At 38.7% G+C, this 12,043-nt stretch overlaps 1 protein-coding gene across 1 annotated transcript in view; it reads right to left on the minus strand.

The window, feature by feature from the left end:
* SYNJ1 (synaptojanin 1) overlaps positions 1 to 12,043 on the minus strand; it is a 91,021-nt gene that overhangs the window by 66,430 nt on the left and 12,548 nt on the right. The window contains 1 exon segment of the mRNA NM_001290105.1: positions 1,367 to 1,453. Coding sequence (NP_001277034.1) covers positions 1,367 to 1,453 — 87 coding nt within the window.

Below are 12,043 nucleotides of genomic sequence, written 5' to 3' on the forward strand. Positions count from 1 at the left end.
AGCATGCTTATTTTAAACTGACATGGACATGTTTACATTTACAACTGGATTTTTGCAAAAGTTGAAAAAAATCCTTGATTAAACACATTTAGATCCATGAACCATTTAAACATTAACAGAATAATCTCACATTGATGAAATTATTCCTTTGATTAATCTGATATTAAAAAATTTATCAAGTAAAAAAATAATCTATATGTTATCTTCCCCATCTTTCCTTTATGTTTGTCAGGAAATCCACATAAGACAATAAATGTGGGAGCTCTTTGTAAATAGCACAGTTCAAAGAAATGGAAAAAATATAAATGTGAGCTGCTGTTGTCGACATATGAACAGAAAGCCCTTGATAACAATTTATAAAGCAATTTGGTTTACAAAAACTTTCATAGATATTTTCACTAATTTTGGCAAAAATCCCATGAAATTAGCATGAAGGCGAAATTCAGTGGTGGTGTACTTTGACAGGCAGAAGTGGCCCTGAATCTTGGCTCTGCCACTTATTATCTAGACCAACTTTAGTGTGCTAACAGAACCAACCTGAGATACACTCCCTCACAAACCAGGATTAAAATAAACCTCACTGGACTGTGAGGGTTACCTGAGGCAGTATTAGCTAAGCACCTAGGCACAGTGCTTTACATGTGATAGATTCATAACAAATGACAAATCTCCACTTTACACCAGTCCTCCTCAAAGTTTGGCCCATGGACTGTCACAGTGAGAAAGGTGCATGTTCCAGAATGGAAATCAATTACCTCACTAAATTCACTGTTCAGTTTAGCTGACTTTTTTTGCATAGTAAGACTCTATCAACCAAGGGAGCCATGTGTTGATTTGCATGATGGTGCAAGCTCCTTATCTCATCACATACCAATAACAAAATGGTTCACAGACTGGTACCAGGCCTTGGGCCACACTTCCAGCTACGCAGTCACAAGGGTTACTCTGCAGCCTGCGGTGACATTAAGTGGCAGGGATGGACTCAAGCTGTGACCTTTTAAATACAAAGCAGATGTCCTTTCTACTATAAACCAGAGCAATCAGTGTGGTTCTAAGATGTCTTTTTTTAAAGCACTGGAACAAACAAAAAAAGACAATGCCCTGATTTTCTCTTTTAACAACTGATACCAATCTTAAAGTGTTCATATAGGATAATGTCTCTGAAACTTAAAATCACAACAGCTTGAGTATGTCACATGCCTTTTCAACTGACATTTTCCCAAGATTAGCATAATTAGGGTTTAAAAGATGTTACCATGCTTTTAGCTCAAATATGGAATATGAAATGATATATAAGCAATCTCTCAAATCCTTAGAATTAATAGAGATAAAAAAGATTATTAATTATACTGAATAATAAACTTACCAAGATTTAATCGTAAAACACCTAAAAGTCCATATGCATCCAGTACTTTGGAGTATGTACCCTTGATTGCCTCTTTTTCTGCAGATGCTACAAAAAAAGTTCCAGGGTTATTTAGTTATAAAGCCAGAGTTTCAAACAAAAATCTAAATACAACATACATACATATATATATATACATATATATGTGTGTGTGTGTGTGTGTGTGTATATATATATATATATATATATTTTTTTTTTTTTTTTTTTAAGTAGGCTCCATGCACAGTGTGGAGCCCAATGCAGGGCTTGAATTCATGACTTGGAGATCTAGACCTGAACTGGGATCAGGAGTCAGATGCTTAACCTACTGAGCCACCCAGGCATCCCTAAACCTGATATTCTTAATATAAATATATCAAATAAAATATTTCCTCAGCTAGTAACTTAATTGTCCTTCTCAAAGAGTCAACAAATTTTTCCAGCACCACTGATGAATAAATCCAGCCTCTCCCAATGATCTGAAGTACTGCCCTAAATAATACTCATGTTTTGGAGACTTTTTTGTTTTTAAAGATTTTATTTATTTATTCATGAGAGACACACAGAGAGAGGCAGAGAGAGAGAAGCAGGCTCCACGCAGGGCGCCGGATGCGGGACTCGATCCCGGACCTCTGGGATCACACCCTGAGGCGAAGGCACACGCTCAACCACTGACTGAGCCACCCAGGCATTCCCCCCCCTTTTTTTAAAAGATTTTATTTATTTGGAGATTGTTTTTGAATCTTCTCTGTCCCACTCACCTGTTTGCCCATGTCTACTACCAGCACTGCCCTGTGTTATCACACCTCTAGTAGACAACATCCAACTCCTTCACCAGCAATCTTTCAGAATGTGGCCTCAACCTCCTCTTTCTGCTTCATTTTTCAATTACTTTCCCCCTCCTTCCGCCCCCCCTTCTATGCTCTCATCACATTAAACTGTCCCTAATTGCCCCCAAAGCACTCTTTTACATTCCTGCACCTTTGCACAGCAATCTAGCTTTCTGTCTACAAGGCTCTACCTGACCACCTTATGTAAACATCACACAAAGTTACTTTCTGGAAACCTTTCTCTAACCTCTACAGGCACACTTCTTTCACAGAGCTCCCTCTTCATGTTGTCAAAACATTTTATATAGACCCATCACTTCTCTTTCCCATTAACCAGCCCAATCCTTGAAGGCAATAATGTTGTCCTATGCATCCTTTTATCCCTGACATTTAGAATAGTGCTTGAAACATAGAAGATGACAAATGTTTAAATGATAAAAGCTAACAGCAACGCTTGACTGCAGAGTTTAGCAGAGGAACGGATATCTTCAGTTGCACCTTTGTCTTGATTCATTTCTTCTGCTATCAAGTTAATGTTATCTTGCTGATGAATACAATCCACAGAATAATATCCCTAGGTCAGGTGTTATGGTTACTCTGTTGAAAAACAAAAACAAATCCTGAAACTTTAAAGGAAAACTCTTCCCAGTTCTTAGCAAATATTAAAAAATTTACCAAAAACACCCGAAGAAATTTAAGCCATAATTTGTAACTCAATGGACAATTCCAAATAATTCTAAAGTCTACAAATCCAGAAAGGTGTGATCCTCTTTCTCATTCTGTCCTTTCTCTTCTATTTCTTTCCTTCTTTACTGTTCTCCCCTTCCACTCTCTATTCCACACTCCCCAACTCACCTCCTGACTGACTGGTTCATTCCTTATTTACCCTAATCTCTTGTGCCTGACCCCTTTCTCCTTTCCTCATTCATCTACAATACAGAATTATAATACAGTTTGGCAACAGTATGTGTTCCACATTAGAAAAGTATGTTATGGGGCCCCTGGACGGCTCAGTAGGTTAAGCGTCTGCCTTTGCCTAGATCAGGATCTCAGGGTCCTGGGATCAAGCCCAGAGTAGAGCTCCACTCTTCTCCCTGCTCAGTGGGGAGCCTGCTTCTCCATCTCCCTCTGCCCCTATCCCTGGTTTGTGTTCTTTCTCTCCCTCTAATAAACACATAAAATCTTAAAGAAAAGAAAAGGAAAGCATATTATCAGATCCTTAATGCCTTCCAACTTGTCAATCTTTATTTACAGCCAACAAAAGGGCTATCTTCTCAGCCTACTACTTTGCCTAATATTCCTTAGTACTTTGTATTAGAGAACTTTTCCTTTGCCCCCAAGCTCTTCTCCAGGGTTCTAATTGTTCAGGGGGGGAAATGATGAGGGAACAGAGGACTATCTGAGGACAAAGCACAAGCCCAGGGCAGCACACTGAAAAGTCTTGAAGCAGGTAGAGGGACATTCCTCTACTGACTCAACTGCCTCAATGGATGTTAATACTTTGCTGAGGGCAGAAGGCAATCTTAGCCCGACCCCCAGGATCCTGTAAGTCTACTTTAACATATAAAAATTCCTTTAGAAACCTCCTTTATCTCTAAACACCCCCCCCCAAGATACATATTGGCAATCATCCCCCAAGCACATGGCACACCGATATACCTCTGAAGGGTCTCATGACTAAGGTTTTATTAGATGGTAATAAAAGACCTTTTCCCAACAATAGCTAGGCCCTTCAAGATTCTGGAAACCTTGCTTCCAGAATTCCTTGGACAGTATGCCCCTCCCAACTCTCAGGTATATGATCAGTCACTCCTCACAAGCCGGGGCAGCAGCTCTTCCGGCCCACAGGTCCTGTCCCCGTGCTTTAATAAAACCACCATTTGGAACGCCTGTCTCTGCCTCTCTCTCTCTCTGTGTGTCTCTCATGAATGAATAAATAAAATCTTCAAACAAACAAACAAAAAACCCCACCATTTTGCACCAAAGACGTCTCAAGAATTCTTTCCTGGTCGTTGGCTCCGGACCTCACCCCACCAAACTTCACCTGTATTCCAAAACTTCATCAATCTCATCTTCCTTGCCCGATACACCTCTTTTTGGACTATCTACTCATAAGCCTTCTTCCTAGTTAACCCACTTCTGCCTTGGAATGAGTTGTGCTCTGCTAGCTGGCAGCACAGGCAAAAACTAAATTACTCAATTAATCACTCAATTAGCTGATACTGTCATAATTCTCTAGCATGCTCATTATTCAGTGAGGTCTTTACCTTTATCAAAGCTGCCTATACAAAATTAGAGAGTAAGATTTCACCCAGCCATTAAAGTTATGAGGATTTGTATTTCCTTCTGCATTCCCAGAGTTCTTCTTCTCCTTATTACAACATATGCTTAAGTAACTGTTACTCCTAACATTAAATGACAAATGACACAAATATAAAATGTCACATTAATTTTAATTATATTTTATAAAGTAAATCAGGATCCTATCCCTAAATACTGCCTCATTAAGAGTACCACATATACATTAAAGCAAACGTTAGAGACTTGTTACATCTCTGATGACAGAAGGCATGGCTTCCAGGGCAAATGTTAGTTTTAGAGCATACATGCTCTATGTATTTAAATACCATCACTAATATAGTAATATAGATATTACCAGATATTTACCCTAATCTCTTGTGCCTGACTCTTCTGGTACATGGTCACTCTTCTAGTCATGTATAATAATTATCTTTTCATTGACTGTGCTCCAAATATATGAATATGTTGTGTCTCTCAGGCCCCATGAAAACCTATTAAACTGTCATCTGATTCAAACATTGCCAACAAATGTCATGCTGCTTATTTACACTTTTATATTATATTCTAAGACTCAGGAAACAGGACACACACACACAGGCATACAATTTAAACTAAAGTGCCTATTCCTAGATAAAAGTATGCTTAAGGAAAGGAAAAATAATTTGAAGAGCAGATATCACTTTATTTCCCAGGAATGTTTTGCTTTCTCCTCAAACTATTAAATGAAATTTTATTTTTTATTTTTTATTTTTTTTATTAAATGAAATTTTAAAATAAGTTTTAGAGTGATAAATGATGCTGCAGTTGAAGTATCTGTATATTGTTTCTGTGATGATTATGACAGTAACACATATTATTTAATTTTCACAAGAATCCCATCAGCAAAATTACGACTATTTCCATCTGACATGAGGAAACGGGGTTAGAGAGGTGATCAATTTGTTATTAACAAACTGATAACCTCTTAAACAGCCCCAAAGAATGCAGCTTCAGAAGGAAGGGATTTTTTTTTAGGATTTTATTTATTTATTCATAAGAGACACACACACACACAGAGGCAGAAACACAGGCAGAGGGAGAAGCAGGCTCCATGCAGGGAGTCTGACGTGGGACTCGATCCCGGGACCCCAGGATCATACCCTGGGCCGAAGACAGGCGCTGAACCGCTGAGCCACCCAGGGATCCCCGGAAGGAAGGGATTTGGCCTAGCTCACTGCTCTATCCCCAGTGGCAGAGCTCAGTGCCCGGCGCTCAGTAGGAGTTCAAAGATATTATGTCAAATGAATTTGTAAATGAAATTTCAGAGCCATATGCAATTTTAATTCCAGACACTTTCAATTCCCTAAGAGAACATAGTGTTTTCTTCCTAAACATTTTTTTATGTAAAGGACTGTAGATGTTTTCCTATTCTTCCATATACGCTTCAGAGGTTTGGGGTAGAATTGAGGGAGGTCTTTTGCAGGTTGTCAGAGCCCAAGCAGAGTAAGAACAATGGCTCTGTGCATGGATTTGAAGCCAGAGGCAGGGAGAGAGGGCACTCATTTGGGGGGAGGACAGCCTGGGATAAGACAAGTCTCAGTAGGGTGAGGAGGGTGGTGCCCACCCAGGGATGTTGGGAGAGGCCTGGTATGGCAGGTTGAAGCTTGGGCAGGGTGGGGAGGGCAGGGTGCACTGAAGGGAAGCCCAGGGCAGGGTGCTGGAGGCCCTGTAGGCTGAGGAAGGCACCCACACGGTGGAGGCAGCTTCAGTGGCAACAGGAAAGTGGTTGATCATAAGGGGAATGATCAGGATAATGGGAACCAGGTTCCTCACTGTCAGTGAATGAGCGTACAAATATGGAAGGAGAGAAAACTAGAATGGGCACTGCAGTGTTGATAGGAATTAGAGTTACCAATGTGAACTCCTAGTTTTCTAGATAGACAGATGGACAGACATAGATATAAATGAGTGTGTATAACTATATATATACATATTCACACATAATTACACATTCTCCTTAGTTCTATCCATTGACAGGGCCTGAGATCAGCAGTACTCCAATAGCAATGGCCACACCTAGCACCCAGACTTTGCTTTCTAATACCACTGTCCACTATTAAGGATTCCTTGGAAAAATGGCTATTCTAGGGCAAAGGCAGAGACAAGAGGAGCCTGGAACATATTCTTGTGTCACAACAGGAATACTCAAAGAATAATGGAGAAATGTCACAGAAATAAGAAACCAGCCTCAAGGGGCGTCTACTAGAGAAATCTGGAACAATCTGAAGCATCAAAACAAATTAAAATAGTTAACAGATTACAACCCACTGAATAAGCCCATCAACTGAAAGTGTGATGAGTCATGGGGAAGTTTACATGTTCTCGAAGTACCTTGCCTCAAAACACTTTTTATACAAGGAGTCTGCCAGAGACCACCTAAATCAAATAATCAGAATAAATACCAACAGTAATGGGACAAGTCAAAACTGTGTGCCCCCTGACAGGATATAATGGAAAGGACACAGCACCACTTCTGTAATATTCCTGCCAGGACATATCACCCGAATCTGAGCACAAGGAACCATGAGACAAACTCAAAGTGAGGTACATTCTACAAAACAACTGGCCTTCATCTTCAGAAGTTTCAAGGCCGTAAACATCAAAGACTGAAGAACTTTTCCAGATTTAAAAGGGAATAAAGAGGGAGGCCAACAAATAAAATGATAAATCTAAACTGGATGGTTTTACTATGAGTCGTTGGGACAGTTGGTGAACTTGAATGGAGTCTGAGGATTAGACAGATGTACAATGTTAACTTTTTTATGGTTATATTGTAGTTATGAAGGAGCAATTCTTTCTAGGAAATAAGTAACAGTATTTGTGGGTGACTGAACATTATTATGTCAGCAATATTCTCCAATAAATCAGAGAAAAGTTCTTTGTACTGAACTTCAGCTTTTCTGTATCTTTGACAATGCTTCAAATTAAAAAAAAAAATGAAATGCAACCATCAAAAATAAAATTTAAACACATGCACATTCCTAAATTAAGAAGCTTTTATCTCTACAAAGCACTAAGATAAATGCTTAGAGTATCATGTTACCTCCTCCCCAAACATTTTTTTAATGGGGAAAGAATTCTCTTATTTTATGAAACTCCATGAAATAGAAGTACATGATGTAAGAGGGAGAGACTTAATTAAATTATTGTTCTATTTCTCTGGTAACTTTTAATTCTTGAAAATAGTTTGGGAATCTTCCACTACAAAGAGATTACTTAAATTAAAAAGCCATAGTACTTTAAAATACTGTGTATAACCTTTAGATAAAACACAAAATGTACCAATTTTCACTCTCTCATCCCCATCTTTCCTTTTTCCTCATACTTTCCCCTGGCATCCTACACTGCAGCCAAAATGAATAAAAAATGAATAATGGGTGGCTCCTTCTGTGTGCTCCACATTGTTTTCCCTTTGTTCACAGTGTTCTTTCCATCTGGAACACGGTTTAGTCATCTCTCTGTTTCCAAATATTACCCATCCTTCAATACCTAACTCAAATGCTTTCCTTGATCATGCCGGAAGTAAATCTTCCTTCTCGTTATTTTATACCTCATTCCCTGTATACGAACAGCAACAGAAATGGCCTCATTTTTTAAAAAGGATTTATTTACTTACTTATGAGAATGAGAGAGAGAGAGAGAGAGCACGTAAGCACGCAAATGGGGAGAAGAGCAGAAGGAGAGAACGGGGGGGGGGGGGGGGGGAATCTCAAACAGACTCCTCACTGAATGGGGAGCCCAGAACAGGGGCTCCATCTCATGACCCTGATACCATGACCTAAGCTGAAATCAAAGGGTCAGTTGCTTAACCACCTGAGTGCCCAGGTGCCCCTCATTTCTTTTTATCTCAACACAATACCAACCTAACCAGAGACACTGAACACTGCGATTGTTAAGTATTCATCTAATAGACCAAAACAAATTAAGAGGTTATAGCACAGAAGGGAATGTGCTGTGAGTTTTTAAATAATATAGAAAAAGATAAACATTTAACCTTACTACCAATAGCATCTGAATGCTCTAAAGTCTGACTTTTCCTCACAGTGACGTCTGGAAATTTTCCAATATGATGTCTATCTATGGTGGATGTCTCTGGGGGTGTGAGGTTGGCAGTGGGCAACACAGGCCTTGTTAAATGATTTCTAACCAGAGCTTAAACTAGTGGAGTTTATGGAATGGTAGGATGTATGGAGAGCCCCAAGGAAAACAGAGTGAAAGAATGAAAGGAATGAGAGTTCAGCAGGTGTGGTGATACGGAGGTTCAGGTTCCTCCTTGCCCCTGGGGCTGTCTTTCAAGGTATCTACTGGGTTTTCAATCAGGGGAACAGACTGCTCTGTATTTTTTTTCTCCTGTTTATGTTGATGTTGTTAAGCAAACAGGATGCTAGGAAAAACAAACCTTTCTTTTTAAAAGTTACTTATTTCTAACCACCATCAAGACCCGTAGCAGCTCAACTCAGGTAGAGCTGGACTTCTCTGGCTCATCTGTTCAACATGTAAAGTAAGGCAGGGCCTGACTCCCCAAGTTACTACTGGAATACCTCAGGGTTCAACAGTACCCAACTTCCTCTAAGGCTTATCTTAAAGAGAAAAGCTCTTTTTCCCTTGTCACACCCAACACTGCCTTTCACTTACGCTTTCAATTTTTTCTTAATTTACCATCTAATGCGAACATGCAGTTCCGGAGAACATGGGGCTATTTTACAATATATCCACACCTCTATAGAACTGATCATCTGAAAGTCTTCTGATTTTAATCCTAGTAAGTATGTGAATACGAATAAGATCATAGAATAGAATTTAAAACAAAAGAAAATATGTGCCATAAACATTTATTCTCTTTTAAAAAAAAAGATTTTATTTATTTATTCATGAGAGACACAGCAAGAGAGGCACAGAATAGAATTTAAAACAAAAGAAAATATGTGCCATAAACATTTATTCTTTAAAAAAAAAAGATTTTATTTATTTATTCATGAGAGACACAGCAAGAGAGGCAGAGACACAGGCAGAGGAGAAGCAGGCTCCATGCAGGGAGCCCAATGTGGAACTTGATCCCGGGCTCCAGGATCATGCCCTGGGCCGAATGCAGGCACCAAACCGCTGAGCCACCGAGGCTACCCAACATTTATTCTCATAAGAATATTTATAGATGAAATTACATGACATCTGGTATTCACTTTAAAATAAATAGGGAGGGGGAACTAGTAGATAGGGATATAGATAAACACAAGTGTCCATGAGTTGATAATCATGGAGGTTGGGTGACAGATACATGGAGTACAATGACATTAGTCTCCCTTTTTTGATGCATGTTTGAGACTTCCCAAAATAAAATGATAAAAAAAACTTATTCTGACAACATTCTTTGGCATGCTGGATAAGTTCAGAAAGAAGAGAAGGCAAGATAACTCTGGCCAGTCAGTGAGAGCAGGGGCTACTGGAATTCTAAGTAATCTGAGAGGTACTTTCCTCCAATTACCTTCAACCAAAGGTATACTAATCAAAAGCTCAATGGGCATCTGGACTTTTAGAACTTGAAAGGAAGCCGTAAGTCCTACTGCCTTTAGAAAGACCCGTAGCGGGTGTCTGGGTGGTGGTTAGGCAACCAACTCTTGATTTCAGCTCAGATCATGATCTCAGGGTCGTGGGATAGAGCCCCATGTCCACCTACACACTCAGTGTGGAGTCTGCTTGAGATTCTCTCTCTCTCCCTCTTCCTCTACCCCCCTCCTATACACAGGTACACATGCTCTCTCTCAAATAAAAAAGTAAATAAAATATTAAAAAAAAATGACCCCATAGCCCACTCTAAGGCCATCATATAATCATCAAATGATAAATATATAATAAATTGGGAAGGAAAACTCAGCGATTCCAGAATGGAGACCCCAGGAAGGGTAAATAATGCTGTACTCCGCCATAAATGTTTTCCTTACATTCATCTTAAATAACTTAGCTTTAGTATCCTCCTCTCTTGAAAACAGTCTTGGAGAATAACAAGCTGGCCCTGGCTCATCACAGGAGAGGTTGAGGAATACTGAAAACTATACTAAGCCATGAGGTAGTGACATCCAACACCTTTATTCAAGTGACTTAACTCACTCAGCTGTTTTAGCTCTGTACTGCTTTCAAAGTTCTTTTAACTGAACAAATTCAGGACAGCAAGGAGGCCTAACCTATGTTTCCTACTGAAGCAACAGAAAGTAATGAAAATAGAAGCTGAAGAGGTGATCTATTTATAGACTACAGAAAACACTCAAAAGTATACATGTATCAATTGGTCTTCATCAAAATTTAACATACTAATTGTCCTCTAGCACATTGCTCAGCACCCTCCTTTGCTGGAGTGGCTTGCTTTTGTAGGATTATATCATACGACATAACTGACATTATTCAGCATTATTGGTATCACACCTTCTCTTCTCAAATTAGAATGTTAAGCAAATAATGAAGCATAACATCATCTATAGAAAGTCAGATGAAAACATAATCATATCCCTATTTCTTGATTTTCATGAGTGTGACTCTAAAACAGAGGCTTACTAAACAGAGAATAACTGGTGATCAGACCTGCATTGCTAACTCTACCATCTGAACAGAAAGAAACAAAATTAACTTATTACCTAAGATCACAAGATAATTACAAAGTCATTTATTTTAAATTTAAATGGTATTGAGGATTAAGTTTATAGGAAAATTTCTCTGACTTCTTAGAATTACAATAATTCAAATTAAACAATTAAAGCTACCTAATGAAGGTCCTGCTACCCAATGTCAACATTCTACTGTGACTCAAACCTTCCAGTTGGGCAGTAGACTTTCTTCAGCTGATAAGACCAAACTAAAAAAAGTCATTAAGAATGTGAAAACAAGATTACAAATTAGCATGCTCTTCCTAGAATCACAATTTGCCTGTGGTTGCATGCACTGCAGTTTGTGGTCAGCTTATTTGCATACAGGTAGCACTTTGGTGTAGAATGAGAGAGCCTCTAGTCAAAGGATCCTGGAGATCATGCAAAACAAGCTACTCATTTTCAAAAGGAAAAAACACTAAGAGTTTAGATGATTCATTCAAGATCATATAACTACCTGGCAGTAAAGCCACTTTCCATTTTACCATACATTAAAACAAAAATTATTTTAAAAGGAAAAGGTTCTCTTTGTATAATTAAATAATTAAAATTCCAGCTGAAAGACATTAAACTATCCAAATTAATGTTCTGTATAAACTGCAAATCCCAATCTTGACAACATTTCAAAATAATAATAACCTTTCACTCATTCATGTAACCAGTCTACTGAATGCTTACTATGTACCAGCACTCTAGCAAAGTTCTACAAATAAAAAAAGTCAGTGTTCTAATACTTTCCATTGGGAAGATAGCCATTATATAACTACACAAATGCAAAATTCTAAGTGGTAGTAAGTACTATGATGGAGTTCCAATAAGACTACAACAGGAGGAACTCATTTAAAATTGTTAGG

Source organism: Canis lupus, chromosome 31 (assembly GCF_011100685.1).
Source record: "Canis lupus familiaris isolate Mischka breed German Shepherd chromosome 31, alternate assembly UU_Cfam_GSD_1.0, whole genome shotgun sequence".
NCBI classification, from domain to species: Eukaryota; Metazoa; Chordata; class Mammalia; order Carnivora; family Canidae; genus Canis; species Canis lupus.